Source organism: Heterodontus francisci, chromosome 9, assembly GCF_036365525.1.
Source record: "Heterodontus francisci isolate sHetFra1 chromosome 9, sHetFra1.hap1, whole genome shotgun sequence".
Taxonomy (NCBI): domain Eukaryota; kingdom Metazoa; phylum Chordata; class Chondrichthyes; order Heterodontiformes; family Heterodontidae; genus Heterodontus; species Heterodontus francisci.
In genome coordinates, this window is record NC_090379.1 from 120,382,626 (window position 1) to 120,408,659 (window position 26,034).

Here is a 26,034-nt window from a genome sequence, read left to right on the forward strand (position 1 = left end):
TTTAAAACTTATCGTAAAAGTGATGAGTTTAGTACGACTAAAGTATTTAAATTAGTGTAATTTATTAAGGAGTTTAGATTGTAGTGGGTAGTGTTTGGAGTAGAACATGGTCCTTAGCATCATTAGTATTTTTTTAATTAAAGGGAGTAAGTAAGTAATCTAAAGATAGGTATGGCAGGAGAGCTCGCACCCGTGATATGCTCCTCCTGCGCTATGTGGGAAATCAGGGATGCTTCCACTGTCCCTGACGACCATGTGTGCAGGAAGTGTCTCCATCTGCAGCTACTGGCTACCCCCATTACAGAGCTGGAGCTGTGGATAGATTCACTGTGGAACATCTGCGATGCTGAGGACGTCGTAGATAGCACGTTTAACGAGGTGGTCACAGGCAGAAAAGGGATGGGTGACCACCAGGTGGAGTAGTAGGCACAGTCAGGTAGTGCAAGAGTCCCTTGTGGCCTTCCCTTCTCAAACAGCTATATCACTTTAAATACTGTTTGGGGGGATGGCCTCCCAGGGGAATCCAAGTTCGTGGCACCATGGATGGCTGTGCTGCACAGCAGAGGGGGGGAAAGACTGGGAGAGCCATAGTGATAGGCGATTCAATTGTAAGGGGAACAGCCAGGCGTTTCTGTGGCCGCAAACGAGACTCTAGGATGGCATGTTGCCTCCCTGGTGCTAGGGTCAAGGATGTCTCGGAGCGGCTGCAGGACATTCGGAAGAGGAAGCGTGAGCAGCCAGTGGTCGTGGTACATGTCAGTACCAACAACATAGGTAGAAAAAGGGATGCAATCCTGCAAGATAAATTTAAGGATTTAGGAGTGAAATTTAAAAAGCAGGACCTCAAAGGTAGTAATCTCAGGATTACTTCCTGTGCCATGTGTTAGTGAGTATAGGAACAGGAGAATAGACCAGATGAATACGTGGCTGGAGAAATGGTGCAGGAGGGAGAGATTTAGATTCCTGGGACATCGGGACCGGTTCTGGGGAAGGTGGGACCTGTACAAGCGGAACGGGTTACACCCAGGCAGGATCGGAACCAATGTCCTCGCAGGGGCGTTCGCTAGTGCTGTTGGGGAGGATTTAAATTAGAATGGCAGGGGATGGTAAACTGAGCGGGGAGCCTGAAGAGGCAACAAGGATAAAAATGAAAGGCAGAAAACAAAACGGCAAAAGTGGAAGGCATAGAAATCAAGGGCAAGAAACAAATGGGGCCATAGTGCGAAATAATGCGAAGATGACTAAGAAGGTTAAAAAGACAAGCCTGAAGGCATTGTGTCTCAATGTGTAGAGTATTCGCAATAAGGTAGGCGAATTAACTGCACAAATAGGTGTAAATGGATACAATATAGTTGTGATTACAGGGACATGGCTGCAGGGTGACCATGGATGGAAACTGAACATCCAAGGGTATTCAATATTTAGGAAGGACAGGCAAAAGGGGAAAAGAGGTGGAGTAGCATTGTTAGTGAAAGAGGAAATCAATACAATAGTGAGGAAGGATTTTAGCTCAGAGAATCTGTATGGGTGGAGCTAAGAAACACCAAGGGGCAGAAAACATTTGGGGTTGTATATAGACCCCCAAACAGCAGTGGTGATGTAGAGGATAGCATTAAACAGGAAATTAAAGACGCTTGCGTTAAGGGTGCAACTGTAATTATAGGTGATTTGATCTACTTATAGATTGGGCAAATTAAATTAGCAATGATACTATAGAGGAGGAATTACTGGAGTGTGTATGTGATGGTTTTTTGGAGAACAGGCCATCCTAGACTGGGTATTGTGTAATGAGAAGGATTAGTTAACAATCTTGTGCGGGGTCGCTTGGGGAAGAGCGACCATAACATGATAGAATTCTTCATTAAGATGGAGAGTGAGGGAGTTGATTCCGAGACTAGGATCCTGAATCTAAATAAAGGAAACTGTGAAGGTATGAGGCGCGAGTTGGTAATGATAGATTGGGGAACGTTACTTGAAGCATTGACAGTGGATAGGCAATGGCTAGCATTTAAAAAGAGCGCATGGATGAATTACAACAATTGTTCATTCCTGTCTGGCGCAAAAATAAAACAGGAAGGGTGGCTCAACCGTGGCTTACAAAAGAAATTAGGGATAGTATTAGATCCAAGGTAAAAGCAAAATACTGCGGATGCTGGAAATCTGAAATAAAACCAAGAAATGCTGGAAATACTCAGCAGGTCTGGCAGTATCTGTGGAGAGAGAAGCAGAGTTAATGTTTCAGGTCAGTGACCCTTCAGGTTTGTTTTTATTACAGCAAACCTGAGGATTGGGAGCAGTTTAGAATTCAGCAAAGGAGGACGAAGGGATTGATTAAGAAGGGGAAAATAGAGTATGAGAGTAAGCTTGCAGAGAACATAAAAACTGACTGTAAAAGCTTCTCTAGATATGTGAAGAGAAAAAGATTAGTGAAGACAAATGTGGGTCCATTACAGTCAGAAACAGGGGAATTTATAATAGGGAACAAAGAAATGGCAGAACAATTAAATACATAATTTGGTTCTGTCTTCACAAAGGAGGACACAAATTACCTCCCAGAAATGTTGAGGAACATAGGGTCTAGTGAGAAGGAGGAACTGTATGAAATCAGTATTCGTAAGGAAATGGTGTTGGGGAAATTGATGGGATTGTAGGCCGATAAATCCCCAGGGCCTGATGGTATGCATCCCAGAGTACTTATGGAAGTGGCCCTAGAAATAGTAGATGCATTGCTGGTCATTTTTCAAAATTCTATAGACTCTGGAACAGTTCCAAATGATTGGAGGGGAGCTAATGTAACCCCACTATTTAAAAAAGGAGATAGAGAGAAAACGGGGAATTATAGACTGGTAGCCTGACATCAGTAGTGGGAAAATGCTAGAGTTAACTATAAAAGATGTAATAGCAGAGCACTTAGAAAACAATGACAGGATCGGACAAAGTCAACATGGATTTACGAAAGGGAAATCATGCTTGACAAATCTACTGGAATTTTTTGAGGATGTAACTAGTAGAATAGATAAGGGAGTACCAATGGATGTGGTGTGTTTGGACTTTCAGAAGGCTTTCGATAAGTTCCCACATAAGAGATTACAGTGCAAAATTAAAGCACATGGGATTGGTGATCAGGTACTGACATGGACAGAGAACTGGTTGGCAGACAGGAAACAAAGGGTAGGAATAAACGGGTCTTTTTCCGAGTGGCAGGCAGTGACCAGTGGGGTACCGCAGGGATCGGTGCTAGGACTCCAGCTATTCACAATATATATTAATGATTTAGATGAGGGAACTAAATGTAATATCTCCAAATTTGCAGATGACACAAAACTGGGTGGGGGGGTGAGTTGTGAGGAGGATGCAGAGAGGCTTCAAGGTAATTTAGACAAGTTGAGTGAGTGGGCTAATGCATGGCAGATGCAGTATAATGTAGATAAATGTGAGGTTATCCACTTTGGTAGCAAAAACAGGAAGGCAGATTGTTATCTGAACGGCTATAAACTGAGATAGGGGAATATGCAGCGAGACCTGGGTGTTCTCGTACACCAGTCGCTGAAGGTAAGCATGCAGGTGCAACAGCCGGTAAAAAAGGCAAATGGTATTTTGGCCTTCATAGCAAGAGGATTCGAGTACAGGAGCAGGGATGTCTTGCTGCAATTATACAGGGCCTTGGTGGGGCCACACCTGGAATATTGTGTGCAGTTTTGGTCTCCTTATCTGAGGAAGGATGTTCTTGCTATAGAGGGAGTGCAGCGAAGGTTTACCAGACTGATTCCTGGGATGGTGGGACTGACGTATGAGGAGAGATTGAGTCAGTTAGGATTATATTCACTGGAGTTGAGAAGAGTGAGGGGGAGGATCTCATAGAAACCTATAAAATTCTAACAGGACTTGACAGGGTAGATGCAGGAAGGATGTTCCCGATTTAGAGATACAGCACTGAAACAGGCCCTTCGGCCCACCATGTCTGTGCCGACCAAGAACCGCCCATTTATACTAACCCTACAGTAATCCCATATTCCCTACCACTTACCTACACTAGGGGCAATTTACGATGGCCAATTTACCTATCACCTGCAAGTCTTTGGCAGTGGGAGGAAACCGGAGCACCCGGCGAAAACCCACGCGGTCACAGGGAGAACTTGCAAACTCCGCACAGGCAGTACCCAGAATTGAACCTGGGTCCCTGGAGCTGTGAGGCTGCGGTGCTAACCACTGCGCCGGTGGGGGAGTCCAAAACCAGGGATCATAGTCTAAGGATATGGGGTAAACCTTTCAGGACTGAGATGAGGAGAAACTTCTACACCCAGAGAGTGGTGAGCCTGAGGAATTCGCTACCACAGAAAGCAGTTGAGGCCAAAGCATTGTATGTTTTCAAGAAGGAGTTAGATATAGCTCTTGGGTGTAAAGGGATCAAAGGGCATGGGGAGAAAGTGGGAACAGGCTACTGATTTGGATGATCAACCATGATCATAATGAATGGTGGAGCAGGCTCGAAGGGCCGAATGGCCTACTCCTATTTTTTCTCTGTTTCTATATAAATACGTGGCTACAAGAGCAGGTCAGAGGCTAGTAATCCTGTGGTGAGTAACCCACCTCCTGACTCCCCAAAGCCTGCCCACCATCTACAAGGCACAAGTCAGGAGTGTGATGGAATACTCTCCACTTGCCTGGATGGGTGCAGCTCCAACAACACTCAAGAAGCTCGACACCATCTAGGACAAAGCAGCTCACTTGATTGGCACCCCATCTACAAATATTCACTCCCTCCACCACCGAAACACACTGGCAGCAGAGTGTACCATCTCTGCACCAAGGCTGCTTAGACAGTACCTTCCAAATCCGCAACCTGTACCAACTAGAAGGACAAGGGCAGCAAATGCATGGGAACACCACCACCTGCAAGTTCCCCTCCAAGTCACACACCATCCTGACTTGGAACTTTATTGCCGTTCCTTCACTGTCGCTGGGTCAAAATTCTGGAACTACCTTCCTAACAGCACTGTGAGTGTACCTACCTCACATGGACTGCAGCAGTTCAAGAAGACAGCTCACTACCACCTTCTCAAGGGAAATTAGGGATGGGCAATAAATACTGGCGTAGCCAGCGACGCCCAAATCCTATGAATGAATGAATAAAGAGAACTATTACAGCTATGAGGAGGGATGACGTGTTGGAAGGCTCATCAAATGAGGCCATATGGATTGAGCAAAGGAACAAAAAAGGGGGAGTCACACTGGGAGTGTACGATAGACCCCCAAACAGTCAGAGGGAAATAGACGAGCAGATATGTAGGCAAATCTCTGAGAAGTGCAATAGGCCAGTATTAGGGGATTTTAGTTACCCCAGTATTAAGTGGGATAATTTTAGTGTGAAAGGAATTGAGGGAGCAGAATTCTTGAGGTGCATTCAGGAGAATTTTTTTGCCCAGTATATAGCAATTCCAACAAGAGAGGGCACAGTTTTAGACTTAGTTTTAGGAAATGAAGATGGGCAGGTGAAGGAGTGGCAGTGGGAGAGCATTTTGGTGGTAGTGATCATAATTCAGTAGGTTTTAACATAATTATGGAGGACAGAAATGGAAAGGAGTTAGAGTTCTCAGTTGGGGCAAAACCAATTTTACCAAACTGAGGAGTGATTTAGTGAAAGTGGACTGAAAACCGCTCCTTGAAGATAAATCAGAGTCAGAACAGTGGGAGGCATTCAAAGGGGAGATTCAAGGGGCTCAGAGTAAACATGTTCCCACAAAAAAAAAGGGTGAGGCGGCCAAATCTAGAGCCCCATGGATGTCAAGGAGTCTACAGGGTAAGATAAGGCAGAAAAGGAAAACTTGTCTCTGGCACCAAGAACTCAGTACTACAGAAAGCTGAGAGGAGTACAGAAAGTGGAGGGGTGAAATCAAAAAGGAAATTAGGAAAGCAAAGAGAGGGCATGAAAGAATATTGGCAAGCAAAATCAGGGTGAACCCAAAGATGTTTTATCAATGCATTAAGAATAAGAGGATAACTAAGGAGAGAGTACTGCCCATAAAAGACCAAAAAGGTAACCCATGTGTAGGAGCAGAAGATATTGGTATGGTTCTTAATGAATACTTTGTGTCTGTTTTCACAAAAGAGGGGGACAATGCAGATAATTTAGTTAAGGAGGTAGAGTGTCAAGTATTGGATGTGATAAACATAGGGAGAGAGGCAGTATTAATGGGATTAGCATCCTTGAAAGTTGATCAGTCACCAGGGCCAGATGAAATGTGTCCGAGGCTATTAAGAGAAGCAAGAGAGGAAATAGCAGAGGGTCTGACCATCATTTTCCAGTCCTCACTGGATACAGGTGTGATGCCAGAGGATTGGAGAATTACATAGAACATAGAACATAGAACATACAGCACAGAACAGGCCCTTCGGCCCACAATGTTGTGCCGATCCTTTGTCCTCTGTCAAGGACAATTTAATCTATACCCCATCATTCTCCTTTATTGCTAACGTTGTACCTCTGTTTAAAAAGGGAGCGAGGGATAGACCAAATAATTACAAGCCAGTCAGTCTAACCTCAGTAGTGGGCAAAATATTGGAATCTATTCTGAGAGACGGGATAAACTGTCACCTAGAAAGGCACAGGTAAATCAAGGATGGTCAGCATGGATTTGTTAAGGGAAGATCTTGTTTGATCAACTTGATCGAATTTTTTGAAGAAGTAACAAGGAAGATAGACGAGGGTAGTGCAGTTGATGTGGGCTACATGGATTTTAGCAAGGCTTTTGACAACGTCCCACATGGCAGACTGGTTAAAAAAATAAAATCCTATGGGATCCAGGGAAATGCAGCAAGGTGGATACAGAATTGGCTCAGTGGCAGGAAACAAAGGGTAATTGTTGACGGCTATTTTAGCGACTGGAGGGCTGTTTCCAGTTGCGTTCTGCAGGGCTCAGTACTGGGTCCCCTGCTTTTTGTGATGTATATTAATGATTTGGACATAAATGTGGTTGACCTGATCAAGAGGTCGGCGGACGACATAAAGATTGGCCGTGTGGTGGATAGCGAGGAGGATAGCTGTAGGAAGATATTGATGGTCTGGTCAGATGGGCAGAAAAGTGGCAAATGGAATTCAACCTGGAGAAGTATGGGGTGATGCATTTGGAGAAGTCAAACAAGGCAAAGGAATACATGATTGTTGGGAAAATACTGATAAGTGTAGAGGAAGTGAGGGACCTTGGAGTGAATGTCCACAGATCCCTGAAGATAGAAGGACAGGTCGATCAGGTGGTTAAGAAGGCATATGGAATCCTTTCCTTTATTAGCCGAGGTATAGAATGCAAGAGCAGGGAGGTTATGCTGGAACTGTATAACTCATTGGTTAGGCCGCAACTTGAGTACTGTGTGCAGTTCTGGTCACCTCATTACAGAAAGGATGTAATTGCACTGGAGAGGGTACAGAGGAGATTTAAGAGGATGTTGCCAGGACTGGAAAAATGCAGCTATGAGGAAAGATTGGATAGGCTGGGGTTGTTCTCTTTGGAACAGAGAAGGCTGAGGGGAGATCTGATTGAAATGTACAAAATTGTGAGGGGCCTGGATAGAGTGGAGGTGAAGGGTCTATTTACCTTAGCAGAGAGGTCAGTGATGAGGGGGCATAGATTTAAAGTGATTGGTAGAAAAATTAGAGGGGAGATGAGGAAAAGCTTTTTCACCCAGAGGGTGGTGGGGTCTGGAACTCGCTGCCTGAAAGGGTAGTTGAGGCAGAGACCCTCAACTCATTCAAAAGTGCCGTCAGCTGCAGGGCTACGGACCAAATGCTGGAAGGTGGAATTAGAATAGGTGGATCGTTTCTCGGCCGGCACAGATGTGATGGGCCAAGTGGCCTCTTTCTGTGCTTTAAGCTTTCTATGATTCGATGATTGCCTCCCCTCATTCTTCCTCCTTTTCACACTGAGTTCCAGGCTGCAGGTTCCGGTGGCTCGCTGCACATGAAACATTAACTCTGTTTCTCTCTCCACAGATGCTCCCTGACCTGCTGAATATTTCCCATATTTTCTCCTTTTATTTCAGCTTTCTAGCATCCAGAGTATTTTGGTTTGGTTTTGTTGCAGGCGTTGCTCACAAAACTGTGTTGAGAAAGACAAGGACCAATAAGAGCCAATTTGTATCGGAGTGGGTGTTGGATGTGGAAGTCAGTCTCTGACCTGTGTAGGTCTTTTTTGTAGCATCTGTTTTAACTGGAGTGGAGATGGAGGCGAAGCTGCTGGCTTTACCCCGAGTACTTTTGAGCCCACATGGGCCCAGCAGTTTCCAATGCAAGACTGTCACGTGAGGGACACCAAGCACTCAATATAAAAGAGTATTGTTTTTAATAACAAGTATTGCGGTAGAGGCTTTTAATCTATTTTACATATATCAACTTTTATTTCATTCTTGGGATCTGGGTGTCACTCGCCAATCCCCAGTTGTCCATTGAGAAGGTGACGGTGGACCGCCGCCTTGAACTGCTGCAGTCTGTGTGGTGAAGGTGATCCCACAATGGTGTTAGGGAAGGAGTTACAGGATTTTCATCCAGTGATGATGAAGGAACGGTGATATATGTCCAAGTTATCATCACTTGTATTTATGTAGCGCCTTCAATGTAATAAAATGTTCCAAGTCTGTTCACAGGTGTGTTATAAATCAACATTTAACACTGAGCCACATAAGGAGATGTTAGGGCAGTTGACCAAAAGCTTGATCAAAGAGGTGGGTTTTAAGAAGCACGGAAGGTGAGGTAGAGAGGCGGAGAGGATTAGGGAGGGATTTCCAAAGCTTATGGTCTTGGCAGCTGAAGGCCTGGCCACCAGTGGTGGAGCAATGAAAATCGGGAATGCTCAAGGTGCCAGAATTAGATGATCCCTGATCTCTCGGAGGATTGTAGGGCTGGAGGAAATTATAGAGATAGTGAGGGGTGAGGGCGTGGAGGGATTCGAAAACAAGGATGAGGATTTTAAAATTGAGGTGTTACTTAACTGGGAGTCTGTGTAGGTCAGCGAGCACAGTGGTAATGGGTGGACAGGACTTGGTTTGAGGAAGGACACCGGCAGCAGAGTTTTGGATGATCTCAAGTTTACGGAGGGTAGAATGTGGGAGACCAGCCAGGAGTGTGTTAGAATAGTCAAGTTGAGAGGTAACAAATGCATGGATGTAAGTTTCAGAGGCAGATGAGCTGAGGCAGTGGTGAAGTCGGGCGATGTTACTGAGGTGGAAATAGGTGGTCTGAGTGATGGCACCGATATGCAGTCGGGAAGCTCATCTCGGGGTCAAATATCACACCAAGGTTATGAAGGGTTTGGTTTAGCCTCAGACAGTTGCCAGGGAGAGGGATAGAGTTAGTGACTAGGAAGTGGAGTTTGTAGCAGGAAGTCAGACTTCCCAATATTTAATTGGAGGAAATTTCTGTTCATCCAGTACTGAATGTCAGACAAGTCAGGATGGTGTGTGACTTGGAGGGGAACTTGGAGGTGATGGTGTTCACATACACCTGTTACCCTGGTCCTTCTAGATGATGGAAGTTAAGGGTTTTGGAAGTTCTCTCAAAGTTCTGGTCGAGCTGTACATGTATAAAATCCCACTCTTTCGCTCCCTGCCTCTCCCCCTCCTCCCTTAGAGGGCAGAGTCTTGTGTAGGTCCAGACTGGTTGCAGGTTCCCTTCCCAGAAGAGCATTAGTGAACCAGTTGGGGTTGTACGTTAATCCAGCAGCTTTTATGGTCACTTTTTCCTCGCACCGGCCCCATGAATTACCAGATTCATTCAGCTCCATTTCATAACCTGCCTTTGTGTTTTTGTGATAAAAACAAGAAATGCTGGAACCACTCAGCAGGTCTGGCAGCATCTGTGAAAAGAGAAGCAGAGTTAACGTTTCGGGTCAGTGACCCTTCATTGGAACTGACAAATATTAGAAAAGTCACAGGTTATAAGCAAGTGAGGTGGGGGTGGGGCAAGAGATAACAAAGAAGGTCTAGATTAGACCAGGCCACACAGCTGACCAAAAGATCACGGAGCAAAGGCAAACAATATGTTAATGGTGTGTTGAAAGACAAAGCATTAGTGCAGATTAGGTGTTAATACACTGAATATTGAACAGCAGCAAGTGCAAACCTGAAAAAAAACAGTGGGTAAGCAAACTGAACAAACTAAGATGAAATGAAATAAATGTGTAAAAAAGAATGTAAAAAAAAAGGAAGAAAAAAATAACTAAAAATGAAAGTAAAATGGGGGGCTGTCATGCTCTGAAATTATTGAACTCAATGTTCAGTCCGGCAGGCTGTAGTGTGCCTAATCGGTAGATGAGATGCTGTTCCTCGAGCTTGCGTTGATGTTCACTGGAACACTGCAGCAATCCCAGGACAGAGATGTGAGCATGAGAGCAGGGGGGGGGGAGTGTTGAAATGGCAAGCAACTGGAAGCTCAGGGTCCTGCTTGCGCTCAGTCCGCAGGTCAATGCCTGGTGGTCCGTCCGGTTTCATTCCTTTTTATAGACTTTGTAGCAGTTAGATACAACTGAGTGGCTTGCTAGGCCATTTCAGAGGGCATGTAAGAGTTAACCACATTGCTGTGGGTCTGGAGTCAATTCATGCTATTCTGCTATTCATAGTCAGCTATTCTGTGACCTTGTCCTATTTACACCTTATACTTTGTTATCTCTTGCCCCACCCCCGCTTTACTTGCTTATAACCTTTCACATTTCTAATATTTGTCAGTTCCGATGAAGGGTCACTGACCCGAAATGTTAACACTGCTTCTCTTTTCACAGATGCTGCCAGACCTGCTGAGTGGTTCCAGCATTTCTTGTTTTTATTTCAGATTTCCAGCATCCGCAGTATTTTGCTTTTATTTTTGTGTTTTTGTGGGTTCTCTCACTTTTGTTTTCTGTTTTAAATCAATTTCACAGGGTTTTAGAAGGGGAGGAATTGCAGCCGTGAAATGCAAAGCAAACGTCAAATCAGGATCTGAAGGAGTCTCCAGTTTATCATAACCGGAATATCACCAGATTTTGAACATGAAAGGATAAAGTACCGATCACAGTGAGGAGAAACTGCACATGTGTTCTGTGTGTGGACGAGTTTCAGTCGATCATCTGGCCTGTCGAAACACAATCACTGTCACACTGAGACAAAACCATGTAAATATGGGGACTGTGGAAAGGGATTGAATTATCCAGTGGAGCTGGAAACTCATCAATGCAGTCACAGCCTGGAGAGGCCGTTCACCTGCTCAGAGTGTGGGAAGGGATTCACTACTTCATCGAACCGGCTGACACACCAGAGAGTTCACAATGATGAGAGGCCTTTTAAATGTCCAGACTGTGGGAATTGCTATAAATGTTCTGCTTAACTGATGTCCCATCAACGTGTTCACACTAACAAGAGACTGTTCAGGTGCTCTCATTGTGGGACTGGGTTCAAACGATCATCTGAACTCACTGTCCACCAGTGCACTCACACTAGGGAAAGACCGTTCACCTGCTCAGACTGTGGGAAGGGATTCACTTGGTCATCCACCCTGCTGATACACCAGCGAGTTCACACTGGGGAAAGGCCATACACCTGCTCAGAGTGTGGGAAGGGATTCACTCGGTCATCCACCCTGCTGATACACCAGCGAGTTCACACTGGGGAGAGGCCGTTTACCTGCTCCGAGTGCGGGAAGGGATTCACTCAGTTATCCAACCTGCTGACACACCAGCGAGTTCACACTGGGGAGAGGCCGTTTACCTGCTCCGAGTGCGGGAAGGGATTCACTCGATTATCTGACCTGCTAAGACATCAGCGAATTCACACTGGGGAGAGGCCGTTTACCTGCTCCGAGTGTGGGAAGGGATTCACTCAAACATCCGACCTGCTGAGGCACCAGAGAGTTCACACTGACGAGAGACCTTTTAAATGTCCAGACTGTGGGAATTGCTTTAAATGTTCTGCTGAACTGATGATCCATCAACGTGTTCACACTGATGAGAAACCGTTCAGGTGCAATCACTGTGGGACTGGGTTCAGGCGATCATCTGATCTCATTGTACACCAGCGTACTCACACTGGGGAGAGGCCATATACCTGCTCAGAGTGTGGGAAGAGATTCACTCGGTCATCCAACCTTCTGACACACCAGCGAGTTCACACTGGGGAGAGGCCATTCACCTGCTCAGAGTGTGGGAAGGGATTCACTCAGTTATCCCACCTTTTGACACACCAGCAAGTTCACACTGGGGAGAGACCATTCACCAGCTCAGAGTGTGGGAAGGGATTCGCTACTTCAGCCGACTTGCTGATACACCAGCGAGTTTGCAAGTAACACAGGGAGGAGAAATTTCCGCCACAAAGCTGATTTCTGACATTGGGGTTTCGGAAATCCACCATTGGCTTCTCCCTTTCTGCCTTTGATCAAAAAAACCGGTTTTTAAAAAATGGAAATTGGAGGGGTCTTGACAGCGTGGCTGTGGAAAGGATGTTTCTTCTTGTGGGGGAATCTGGGACTACGGGTCACTATTTAAAAATAAGGGGTCGTCCCTTTAAGGCAAAAATGAGGAGACATTTTTTCTCTGAGGGTCGTGAGTCTTTGGAACTCTCTTCCTCAAAAGGTGGTGGAAGCAGAGTCTTTGAATATTTTTAAGACAGAGGTAGATAGATTTTTGATATGCAAGGGGTGAAAGGTTATTGAAGGTAGGTGGGAAAGTGGAGATATCAGCCATGATCTTGTTTAATAACGGAGCAGGCTCAAGGGGCCGAGCGGCCTACTCCTGCTTCTAATTCATATGCTCGTACATTTTTTTTTTTAAATTCAGCCAACCACAAAGCTGCCCGGAGGTCTTTTTATCTGTTTTTAAGTCATCTTTGTGTTTTATAGTCTTTCATCTCAGTGGAAGTGACCTTCAACCGGAAAGCAAGTGGGTGGAACTGCATCCTCCTTCACAACTTCAGTGTGTCAGTCTTCTGTAAATGGCCAAAAAGGAGGTGTGTGTCTATATACAGATCAATTCTCGGTGTTTCTTTTTACCTTCATGGGATATCTTAGCAGAGACCACCTGAGAACTGACACAGCTCACTTGACATGGCTTAAAATTAATGGTGCAGGATCAGTAGCTGGCAAGTCACTGGTCTGCAGCAAAAACATTGGTCAATAGGAATTTAAAACTTGCTTCCATTTACACAGCAGTGTGTGTCTGAAGTAATTTCTGAAAACCCTGCACACACTGGTTACTGCATGTGAATATCCTGCAGTGAGCATGAGCTGTATAAACTGAATATGTCCTGTGCTTTGCAGCAACTGAAGTGATCTGGAATTTCCACTTATCAGTTTACTCAGGTGTATGGCTGAATTCCATTCATTGTTCATCTCCACTTTCACTGTCTACTGGCCCAGTCACACTGTAAACCTTGAGTCAGTGTGAAGCTGTCTTTTACACCATAGTGATGCAAGGCAAGGAGTATAACTCTGGTCATCTTTCTTCAGTGTGTGGTTTGGTATTGCTTAAGATTATCTGGAAAGGGCTGTCCTGCAAAACGTGCTGTGCATCGGCTACAGTGCAACTATCCTGTGAGTTCTCTGCAGTCACTGTCAATGGTCACTGGGCTTCTGAGGCTGATGCCACAATACTCTGTACATGTATGAATATGTATATACAGAGTGCTGCCTTTCTCCAAGCCCACACAATAGTTATTACTTTCAGTCACCGTGCTGTTAAATGCAGCTGCCACTGCACCAATTGATGCAGTAGAACAGGAGCCAGAGTGTTCATCACTGTTGGGATATACAGCTGTCCATTGGACCTGCTGCATTGTCACAGGGTCATTACCAAAGTTTGGGGATGATGCAACAGAACCTCAAACTTGTTACTGTAGAGGTTGTCAGCTGTCCCTCGATTCAAGGATGACGTCTACTGAAGATCATGAGTTTCTGCCATGGGTCTTCAGGTGACTGATCAGGCCGATTCTCGACCTTTGGGCACATGGGGCTGGACGTCCCACGAGGTAGTGGGACCCGGAGTGCAGGATTTTCTTCCTCGAGGTACAACACTAATCTCATTACTTTTCCACTGTTGCCAGTAAGATCTGGTACAATTTGTGTGTTGCATAATATTTGAACCCTTTGAAGATGAAAACCACATTTCTATTTAGTTTTCATTAAGATCATATTGAGATCTGTGCTGAAAACCAGATTATTTTAGTTTAGAATCTTTATATTGTGACTAATTATTTTAAATTATAAAATCTACCATGAGTCATATTTAAAAGCAAACATTCTATCTATAGAGGCACCACATTTGCTAAAGTTAATAAGGTATATTTTCCATTTTTGTGCTTGGAGGTAAATAATTGTTCAAAAGAAAATTGGGTCGGGAGTATCACATGCTTCTAACAGAATGTATGTGATATTCCTGTCCATTTAAGTTAATGGACAGCGAATTGGTCAGGCTGCATAACTGACAGACAATCCTCCCTCCCTGGTTTTGCTTTCAGCTTTGTTCAGGTGATTGTGTAGGTCATAGCACAAAGTAAGAAAAAATACCCCACTTATGTTCAAGTTTCTGGATTGTCAATGTCTCAAATGTTTACTTTTTACTACTTTATATAAGTACTGATTTGTGCACATCACTTACCGAAGTACCAGAATGTACCTTCTGGTATACTTATAAATATTGCTTTCCATTAAAGTTGACACATCTTCACAGAACATCTTTTACATGAGCAAGTTACAAATAGGCAGAAGCAGGATATTGAAAATGTGAAGCTCTGTAAAACCAATTATCAGCTGTCAGGTCAGTCTCATGAAATTGTATTCTGAGAACAGTGCAATTTTATTCATTACATATGCAAAATTTTACAAAATTGCCATGACTCGTCTAGTTTGCTTCAGTAACAGTGCTATAATTACATGATTCCTTGTGGGGAAAAAAATCAGACTTTTTTTGTCTTCCGCCACTAATTTTCAGACCTTTTGGTCTTTGGCCACTCTCCCCCCCTGCACTCATTACTTGTTTTGTGAAATACTCTCCCTATTAGTGCTCAACTGCTGGATAACTCTGATTACATTTATATGTGTTTATACATGTTTATAAAGTGTCTGTGAGCCCACATTTAACTAAGTTGTGATTTCTAACCAATAAATGATGTTTCGGACATGACTTGTAGTCTGGTATCCTGGTGATTTGTCAAGAAAGATTGAGAGGAACCAGACTGAGGTTTAATGAACATAAGAAATAAGAGCTGGAGGAGGCCATTTGGCCCTTCGAGTCTGTTCTGCCAGTCACCAAGATCATGGCTGATCTTCTACCTCAACTCCACCTTCCTGCACTATCCCTATATCCCTTAATTCCCTTAGTACCCAAAAATCTATCAATCTCTGTTAAATATACTCAATAACTGAGCATCCACAGCTCCCTGGGGTAGACAATTCCAAAGATTCACAACCCTTTCAGTGAAGAAATTTCTTCTCATCTCAGTCCTAAATGGCCGATCTCTTATCCTGAGACTGTGACCTGGTGTTTGAGATTCCCCAGCCAGGGGGAAACATTTTCTCAGCACCTACCCTGCCAAGTCCCTTAAGAAGTTATGTTTCAGTTAGATCACCTCTCATTCTTCTAAACTCAAGGGAATTTAGGCCTAGTCTACTCAATCTTTCATCAAAGGAGAAGATGGATCATAGTGGGGGTGCTGTAGCATAGTGATTATGTTACTGAACTAGTAATCCAGAGGCCTGGACTAATGATGCAGAGACATGAAATCAAGTCCCATTGCAGCAGCTCAGGCATTTAAACTCAATTAATTAAATACATTTGGGATTAAAAAAGCTAGTATCAGTAATGGTGACCATGAAACTACTGGATTGTCCTAAAAACCCACCTGGTTCACTAATGTCCTTTAGGGAAGGAAATCTGCCGTCCTTACCCGATCTGGCCTATATGTGACTCCAGACTCTCAGAAATGTGGTTGACTCTTAACTGCCCAATGAAGCGGCCTAGTTATATTCAGTTATAGATTCAGTTATATGCAAGGAGGCGGCTCACCACCCCTGTCTCAAAGGCAATTAGGGATGGGTAATAAATGCTGGCCTTTCCAGCAACGCCCACATTCCATGAATAAATAGAAAAATTGTCTCATTCCCAGGAACCAGACTAGTGAATCTCCGTTGCATGCCACAAGGGCAAGTACATCCCACCTTCACGAAGGATACCAAAACTGCACACACTACTCCAGGTGAAGCCTCACCAATGTCCTGTATAGTTGTAGTAAGACTTCTTTACACTTCTGCTAGAATCCCTTTGCAACAAAAGCTAACATACCATTTGCCTTCCTAATTTTTTTAAATTCTATTTGTGGGATGTGGGGGTCGCTGACTAGGCCAGCATTTATTGCCCATCCCTAAATGCCCTTGAACTGAGTGACTTGCGAGGCCATTTCAGAGGGCATTTAAGAGTCAACCACATTGCTATGGGTCTGGAGTCACATGTAGGCCAGACCAGGTAGGGACGGCAGATTTCCTTCCCTAAAGGACATTAGTGAACCAGATGGGTTTTTACAACAATGGACAATGGTTTCATGGTCACCATCAGACTAGCTTTTAATTCCAGATTTATTAATTGAATTCAAATTTCACCATCTGCTGTTTTGGGATTCAAATCCATGTCCCCAGAGAATTAGCCTGGACTCTGGATTACTAGTCCAGTGACATTACCAATACGCCACCGCCTCCCCATAAGCTTGCTGTTCCTGCATGTTAACTTTCTGTGATTCATGTCCGAGGACACCAGGTCCCTCTGAATGCAAACATTTCTCAGTCTCTCATCATTCATAAAAGAACAGCGAAAAAAAATCAAAGTGGATGACTTCACAATTCGCCACATTGTATTCCATCTGCCATGTTCTTGTCTACTCACCCAACCTTTCTATATCCCTCTGCAGTCTGTTTGTGTCCTACTCACTGCTTACTTTCCCATCTAACTGTGTATTGTCAGTAAACCTGGATGCATTACTCTCAGTCCCCTGTTACGGACAGGTAGGAAATGGGGTGGCTGGCTTCCACTTTTGACCTCCCAACTGACCACAGATAGTGTTTCTGCTAAACTAGTGTTTCAGTCCCAAGTATTTTAAGCGTCAAATAAACAAACCAACAACAGGTTTTCTCTGGTTTAAAAAAAGATAACTTTTTTCCCACAAAAAATGAATTTCTCGCAACCTTCGCCAACTCACGAATTCACACATGTCCAAGTGATGTAAGAGTTTTGTGGTTTGCAGAAACCTGTTGAATCATCTTGGGAGGACGGTCTTTTCCAAGGTGCAGGCCTGGATGTTTGTGGTCTCGAACTTGAAGTGTTGTAGTTCTGGTTTATTTTTGTAGGTGGGGAATTCAAAGTCACCTTGCAATTTCTCTCTGCTTCAGTTGTTCAAATATGGTTTGAAACTGTTTTTTGCAGGCAGTGCTCCTTTGCTTAGCTGGTCGGCCTCACAGCTTCTCTGGCTGGATGTATGGCCTTCAGGCTCTCTCTCTATCTCGTTAAGAAAAGTCTTCTCAGCTTGGTTTCGGTCATGTGACCAAACAACACTGTCCCCTGCAGGCTTCATATGAAGTCTTTGAATGTGCACCATTGTTAAAAATGGGGTTTGAAGGTGGTTCATCATAATACCATGGTGTTAGGTCACACCTATTTTGGCTTTTGAATCCACAGTATCCCTCTCAGCCAGGGTCTTTGATAACACAATTGTTGAAGATAGGAGCTGCCTTGCTTTGAATTGCCCATTTCCCATTTTAATGTCTTCCCAGGTGTGATGATGGATTTTGGTCTCCAACAGGCGAAATATATTTTGTGTTACAGGAGGGGAGTAACCTGACCCCAACCCAATCTTAGCTGCAGCAATGTGTTGGAGCTTGACTCACCACTTCATTTTTTATAGTTCATAACTGCTCCAATTCATTTTTCAGTCTTGCTCCTTTTGTGAGCAGAACAGCTGACTCTGGCTATGTTCAGTTCAACACTCACTTGTTCCCATCTCTCTCCCTCCCCTGAAGATGCTGACTCCGGCTGGGTTCAGTTCTACACCTACCGGTTCCCCTCTCATCACTTCCCCTGAAGGTGCTGGTACAGCACGGATTAGATGCAGAATAAAGCTCCCTCTACACTATCCCAGTAAACTCACCCAGGGCACATAGAGCATAGGTTAGATAAAGCTCTCTGTGCAAGTAAACGCTCCCTCAATAGGCAAAAATTGATCCTATATCTCCCCTCATTAATCATGGGCTCCACACGGCTTGAATCCTGCTCCTGTTTCTCTTCCTGGAACAGAACTGAGCTAAACCCAGCCCATAATAAGCAGGGCTCAGGCAAGTTGGTTCCTGGGCAATGCAGTGATGTCACAGAGTATTAGAATTAGAATTAGAACATTACAGCGCAGTACAGGCCCTTCGGCCCTCGATGTTGTGCCGACCTGTGAAACCATCTGACCTACACTATTCCATTTTCATCCATATGTCTATCCAATGACCACTTAAATGCCCTTAACGTTGGCGAATCTACTACTGCTGCAGGCAGGGCGTTCCACGCCCTTACTACTCTCTGAGTAAAGAAACTACCTCTCACATGTGTCCTATATCTATCACCCCTCAACTTGAAGCTATGTCCCCTCGTGTTTGCCATCACCATCTGAGGAAAAAGACGCTCACTATCCACCCTATCTAACCCTCTGATTATCTTATATGTCTCTATTAAGTCACCTCTCCTCCTCCTTCTCTCCAACGAAAACAACCTCAAGTCCCTCAGCCTTTCCTCGTAAGACCTTCCCTCCATACCAGGCAACATCCTAGTAAATCTCCTCTGCACCCTTTCCATAGCTTCCACATCCTTCCTATAATGCGGTGACCAGAACTGCACGCAATACTCCAGGTGCGGTCTCACCAGAGTTTTGTACAGCTGCAGCATGACCTCGTGGCTCCGAAACACGACCCCCCTACTAATAAAAGCTAACACACCATATGCCTTCTTAACAGCCCTATTAACCTGGTTAGCAACCTTCAGGGATTTATGCACCTGGACACCAAGATCTCTCTGTTCATCTACACTACCAAGAATCTTCCCATTAGCCCAGTACTCTGCATTCCTGTTACTCCTTCCAAAGTGAATCACCTCACACTTTTCCGCATTAAACTCCATTTGCCATCTCTCAGCCCAGCTCTGCAGCCTATCTATGTCCCTCTGTACCCTACAACATCCTTCGGCACTATCCACAACTCCACCGACCTTAGTGTCATCTGCAAATTTACTAACCCACCCTTCTACACCCTCTTCCAGGTCATTTATAAAAATGACAAACAGCAGTGGCCCCAAAACAGATCCTTGCGGTACACCACTAGTAACTAAACTCCAGGATGAACATTTGCCATCAACCACCACCCTCTGTCTTCTTTCAGCTAGCCAATTTCTGATCCAAAGCTCGAAATCACCTTCAACCCCATACTTCCGTATTTTCTGCAATAGCCTACCGTGGGGAACCTTATCAAACGCCTTACTGAAATCCATATACACCACATCCACTGCTTTACCCTCATCCACCTGTTTGGTCACCTTCTCGAAAAACTCAATAAGGTTTGTGAGGCACGACCTACCCATCACAAAACCGTGCTGACTATCTCTAATGAACTTATTCTTTTCAAGATGATTATAAATCCTGTCTCTTATAACCTTTACCAACATTTTACCCACAACCGAAGTAAGGCTCACAGGTCTATAATTACCAGGGCTGTCTCTACTCCCCTTCTTGAACAAGGGGACAACATTTGCTATCCTCCAGTCTTCCGGCACTATTCCTTTCGACAATGACGACATAAAGATCAAGAACAAAGGCTCTGCAATCTCCTCCCTAGCTTCCCAGAGAATCCTAGGGTAAATCCCATCTGGCCCAGGGGACTTATCTATTTTCACACTTTCCAAAATTGCTAACACCTCCTCCTTGTGAACCTCAATCCCATCTAGCCTCGTAGCCTGAATCTCAGTATTCTCAACAACATTTTCTTTCTCTACTGTAAATACTGACGCAAAATATTCATTCAACACTTCCCCTATCTCCTCTGATTCCACACACAACTTCCCACTACTATCCTTGATTGGCCCTAATCTAACTCTAGTCATTCTTTTATTCCTGATATACCTATAGAAAGCCTTAGGGTTTTCCCTGATCCGATCCACCAATGACTTCTCGTGTCCTCTCCTTGCTCTTCTTAGCTCTCCCTTTAGATCCTTCCTGGCTAGCTTGTAGCTCTCAAGCGCCCTAACTGAGCCTTCACGTCTCATCCTAACATAAGCCGCCTTCTTCCTCTTGACAAGCGCTTCAACTTCTTTAGTAAACCACGGCTCCCTCGCACGACAACTTCCTCCCTGCCTCACAGGTACATACTTATCAAGGACACACAGTAGCTGCTCCTTGAATAAGCTCCACATTTCGATTGTTCCCATCCCCTGCAGTTTCCTTCCCCATCCTACGCATCCTAAATCTTGCCTAATCGCATCATAATTTCCTTTCCCCCAGTTATAATTCTTGCCCTGCGGTATATACCTGTCCCTGCCCATCGCTAAGGTAAACCTAACCGAATTGTGATCACTATCACCAAAGTGCTCACCTACATCTAAATCTAACACCTGGCCGGGTTCATTTCCCAGTACCAAATCCAATGTGGCATCGCCCCTGGTTGGCCTGTCTACATACTGTGTCAGAAAACCCTCCTGCACACACTGGACAAAAACTGACCCATCTAAAGTACTCGAACTATAGTATTTCCAGTCGATATTTGGAAAGTTAAAGTCCCCCATAACAACTACCCTGTTACTCTCGCCCCTGTCGAGAATCATCTTCGCTATCCTTTCCTCTACATCTCTGGAACTATTCGGAGGTCTATAAAAGACTCCCAACAGGGTAACCTCACCTCTCCTGTTTCTAACCTCGGCCCATACTACCTCAGTAGACGAGTCCTCAAACGTCCTTTCTGTCGCTGTAATACTCTCCTTGATTAACAATGCCACACCCCCCCCTCTTTTACCATCTTCTCTGTTCTTACTGAAACATCTAAATCCCGGAATCTGCAATATCCATTCCTGCCCCTGCTCTACCCATGTCTCCGAAATGGCCTACACACCTTATTCCGGATGCTCCTGGCGTTGAAATAGACACACTTTAAACCAGGTTCTTGCTTGCCAGTGCCCTCTTGCGTCCCTGTAACCATATCCCTAACCTCACTACTCTCAACATCCTGTACACTGGCACTACAATTTAGGTTCCCATTCCCCTGCTGAATTAGTTTAAACCCCCCCGAAGAGCACTCGCAAACCTCCCCCCCAGGATATTGGTACCCCTCTGGTTCAGGTGAAGACCATCCTGTTTGTAGAGGTCCCACCTACCCCAGAAAGAGCCCCAATTATCCAGGAAACCAAAACCCTCCCTCCTGCACCATCCCTGCAGCCACGTGTTCAACTCCTCTCTCTCCCTATTCCTCGCTTCGCTATCACGTGGCACGGGCAACAACCCAGAGATAACAACTCTGTTTGTTCTCGCTCTAAGCATCCACCCTAGCTCCCTGAATTTCTGTCTTAAATCCCCATCTCTCTTCCTACCTATGTCGTTGGTGCCTATGTGGACCACGACTTGGGGCTGCTCCCCCTCCCCATTAAGGATCCCAAAAACACGATCCGAGACATCACGAACCCTGGCACCTGGGAGGCAACATACCAACCGTGAGTCTCTCGTTCCCACAGAACCTCCTATCTGTTCCCCTAACTATGGAGTCCCCAATGACTAATGTTCTGCTCCTCTTCCCCCTTCCCTTCTGAGCAACAGGGACAGACTCTGTGCCAGATACCTGTACCCCATTGCTTACCCCTGGTAAGTCGTCCCCCGCAACAGTATCCAAAACGGTATACCTGTTGTTGAGGGAAACAGCCACAGGGGATCCCTGCACTGCCTGCTGGTTCCCTCTCCTTCCCCTGACGGTAACCCATCTACCTACTTCTTTTACCTGAGGTGTGACTACCTCCCCATAACTCCTCTCAATAACCTCCTCCGCCTCCCGAATGATCCGAAGTTCATCCAGCTCCAGCTCCAGTTCCCTAACGCGGTTCTCGAGGAGCTGGAGTTGGGTGCACTTCCCACAGATGCAGTCAGCAGGGACACTCTTGGCGACCCTTACCTCCCACATTCTGCAGGAGGAACATACAACTGCCTTAACCTCCATTCCCACTATTCCAAATTCCCAACAAATCTACTGAAAAACCAAAAACAAAAAGTCAAAACTTGTTAGGTTAGCAATCCAACGGACAGAACTTCCTAAATAAAAAGCTTACCTTATCAACACACCAGAGTCCTTTTTTTTGGTTAGAGGAGGAGGGTGGGTGGGAGACACTACACGTGTAGTGTCACGGGTACAGCCACCACACAAATATATACTTTTTCCTTACCCAGCAGTCCCCTGGTCCTCCGAAAACAAAAGGGAATTCACTTTTAAACTTACACTGAAATTGACTTCACAGCTGTAAGCCCGCTCCCGCACCTCCGTTACTATCAAAGCTGCAGTCACCGAAACTAAAAGAAAGAGATTTTAAACCACACAAATATATACCTTTTTCATTCAGCTGGTCCCCTCCTTGTCCCTTTAAAAGGTGGAAAACTGGGACATCCTGTCTCAAAACACATCCCACCCTGTTCATACTGAGAATCCCGGGCTGGAGAGCTGGGACATCCCGTCTCCAAACACACATTCCACCCTGTTCATACTGAGAATCCCGGGCTGGAGAGCTGGAACATCCCGTCTCCAAACACACATTCCACCCTGTTCATACTGAGAATCCCGGGCTGGAGAGCTGGGACATCCCGTCTCCAAACACACATTCCACCCTGTTCATACTGAGAATCCCGGGCTGGAGAGCTGGGACATCCCGTCTCCAAACACACATTCCACCCTGTTCATACTGAGAATCCCGGGCTGGAGAGCTGGGACATCCCGTCTCCAAACACACATTCCACCCTGTTCATACTGAGAATCCCGGGCTGGAGAGCTGGGACATCCCGTCTCCAAACACACATTCCACCCTGTTCATACTGAGAATCCCGGGCTGGAGAGCTGGGACATCCCGTCTCCAAACACACATTCCACCCTGTTCATACTGAGAATCCCGGGCTGGAGAGCTGGGACATCCCGTCTCCAAACACACATTCCACCCTGTTCATACTGAGAATCCCGGGCTGGAGAGCTGGGACATCCCGTCTCCAAACACACATTCCACCCTGTTCATACTGAGAATCCCGGGCTGGAGAGCTGGGACATCCAGTCTCCAAACACACATTCCACCCTGTTCATACTGAGAATCCCGGGCTGGAGAGCTGGGACATCCCGTCTCCAAACACACATCCCACCCTGTTCATACTGAGAATCCCGGGCTGGAGAGCTGGGACATCCTGTCTCAAAACAGATCCCACCCTGTTCATACTGAGCATCCCAGGAGAAGGACCTGAATGTGGAACAAAACCAAGATTTGTGGCGGTGGGGGAGGGGAGGGTAAAGAGGAGGACAGAACAGGAGAACAGTTGTTAAATCAAGGAGTAGGGACTGGGGGATGCCAGGGACAAGAGAGGAAAGGTCAGAGGAGCAATTACAGCAGCAATGTCCGTAAATAGAGAGAGAGAGAGAAAGTGGGGTTCGAGTGGACCATGGACAGTCTGTTAAACTGTCTGTTTGCTGCGATCAGTTTTCTGTCTGTTAAAAATAGCCTCCTGTAGCCCAGTGACGCAAACATTAAACTCCACCAATGTCCTTTGGTTTGGTGAGCTCTCCCTTTGTGAAGCATCGGCTGTTAAAGCTTTTCATTCTGACACACTCACGGTGTGAAATGAGCTGCAGAACTGCCGACACTGTCAGCTTTAAGGAGACGTTTCCCTTTGGAGATGGGATTGCTCATTGAGTTTGATCGGGGGATATTGGACAGGAAGCACACAGCACGGACATTACATTGCAGCTGGGATATGTGAGAGTGTTAGAGTGAGACCTTCAAAACACACACACAGCAGAAGCACATTAATCCGAGAGGAGATCACTTACACACGAGCAGCCAGCGGTGTGGATCCTCCTGAGAGTCCGGTCTCTTTGTAGCCAGAATTTACAGGAGCTGGGACATGGAAAAGAGTCTCAGTAAAATCAGGAATATATTTGTTCACTCAAACCAACCTCCCAAAAGTACTGATGAAGGGTCAACGGCCTGAAACGTTAACTCTGCTTCTCTCTCCACAGATGCTGCCAGTCCTGCTGAGTATTTCCAGTATTTCTTGTTTTTATTTCAGATTTCCAGCATCTGCAGTATTTTGCTTTTATCCCAGAAATACTGAGTTATTTCTCCTTTATTTACAGACACGCTGACTGTCTGGGTGATGGGCAGGAGCTACAACCAATAGGAAGAGGGGGTGGGGCTGGGGGATGGAGCGGGAGGTTGGTCCCCCAACCAATTGGAGTGAGGGGCGGAGCTTGAGGCAGCAAATGGGCAGGGCTGAGCCCGGATCTCTCTCTCTGGCTGAAACTCTGCATCATTTTGAAAGCTGATTTCTCTCAAACTCCAGGTGCAAACTGGCCCTTTCTGTTGTGGCAGGATGGGTTGAGAACACAGTTAATGAAGCATATAGCATCCTAGGCTCTATTAAGAGAGGCATAGAGTACAAAAGGAACAAAGTTATGTTAAACCTGTATAGAACACTGGTTTGGCCTCAACTGAAGTATTGCTTCCAGTTCTGGGTACCACACTGGAGGAAAGATGTGAAGGTTTTAGAGAGAGTGCAAAAAAGATTCAAGAGAACAGTTCCAGGGATGAGAAACTTCAGCTAAGTATATAGAATGGAGAGGATGGTTGAGAGGAGATTTGACAGGTATGCAAAATCATGAGGAGTCTGGACAGAGTAGATAGGGAAAAACTGTTCCCACTCCTGAAAGGATCGAGAACTAGAGGGTACAGATTTAAGGTGATTGGCAAAAGAAGTAATGGGGACATGAGGAAAACCTTTTTCACGCAACGTGTTGTCAGGATCTGGAATGCACTGTGTGAGAATGTGGTGGATGCAGGTTCAATCGAATCTTTCAAGAGGGAATTGGATTGTTTTCTGAAAAGGCAGAATGTGCAGGGTTACGGGGAGAAGGTGGGGGAGTGGCACTAGGTAAACTGCTCCTTCAGAGAGCCAGTGCAGACATGACAGTGGCCTCATTCTATACTGTAACAATTCTGTGATTCTGTGGATAACAATCACTAGAGAAAGGGTACTCGGAAAACTACTGGGAGTAAAGGCTGACAAGTCCCTCGGACATTGTGGCCGGCATCCTAGGGCCTTAAAAGGAGTGGCTGCAGAGATAGTGAATGCATTGGTTGTCATTTTTCAAAATTCCCCAGATTCTGGAAAGATTCCAGCGAATTAGAAAACCACAAATATAATGCCCTCAGAAAACCATGTTGCCTTTGCTTGACTGTATGAAAGGGAAAGCATGTTTGAAAAACCTATTAGAGTAGTTTGAGGCTGTAACAAACAAGGTGGATAAAGAGAAACCAGTATTTGGATTTCCAAAAGGCATTGGATAAGGTTACTTCACAAGATAAGAGCAGAGCTCATGGTGTTGAGGGGTAACACATCAGCATGGATAGAGGATTGTCTAACGAACAGCAAACAGAGAGTCAGGATAAATGGGGCATTTTCTGCTTGGCAAACTGGAACTAGTGGAGTGCCACAGGGATCAGTGCTGGGGATCAACAATCTGCAATCTATATTAACAACATGGATAAAGGGACTGAGTGAGTCATAGCCACATTTGCCGACAATACAAAGATAGTTAGGAAACCCGAGCATTGATCCACCCCTGGGCCCTGTGGACCCGAGCATTAATCCACCCCTGGGCCCTGTAAACCCGAGCATTAATCCACCCCTGGGCCCTGTAAACTCGAGCATTAATCCACCCCTGGGCCCTGTAAACCCGAGCATTAATCCACCCCTGGGCCCTGTAAACCTGAGCATTAATCCACC

At 45.3% G+C, this 26,034-nt stretch overlaps 1 protein-coding gene across 1 annotated transcript in view; it reads left to right on the forward strand.

The window, feature by feature from the left end:
- Window positions 1-26,034, forward strand: part of LOC137373406 (uncharacterized) — a 129,945-nt gene that overhangs the window by 8,706 nt on the left and 95,205 nt on the right. Inside the window, 2 exon segments of the mRNA XM_068038223.1 lie at window positions 10,905-12,297; window positions 17,242-17,340. Coding sequence (XP_067894324.1) covers window positions 11,351-12,297; window positions 17,242-17,340 — 1,046 coding nt within the window. The 5' untranslated portion in view covers window positions 10,905-11,350.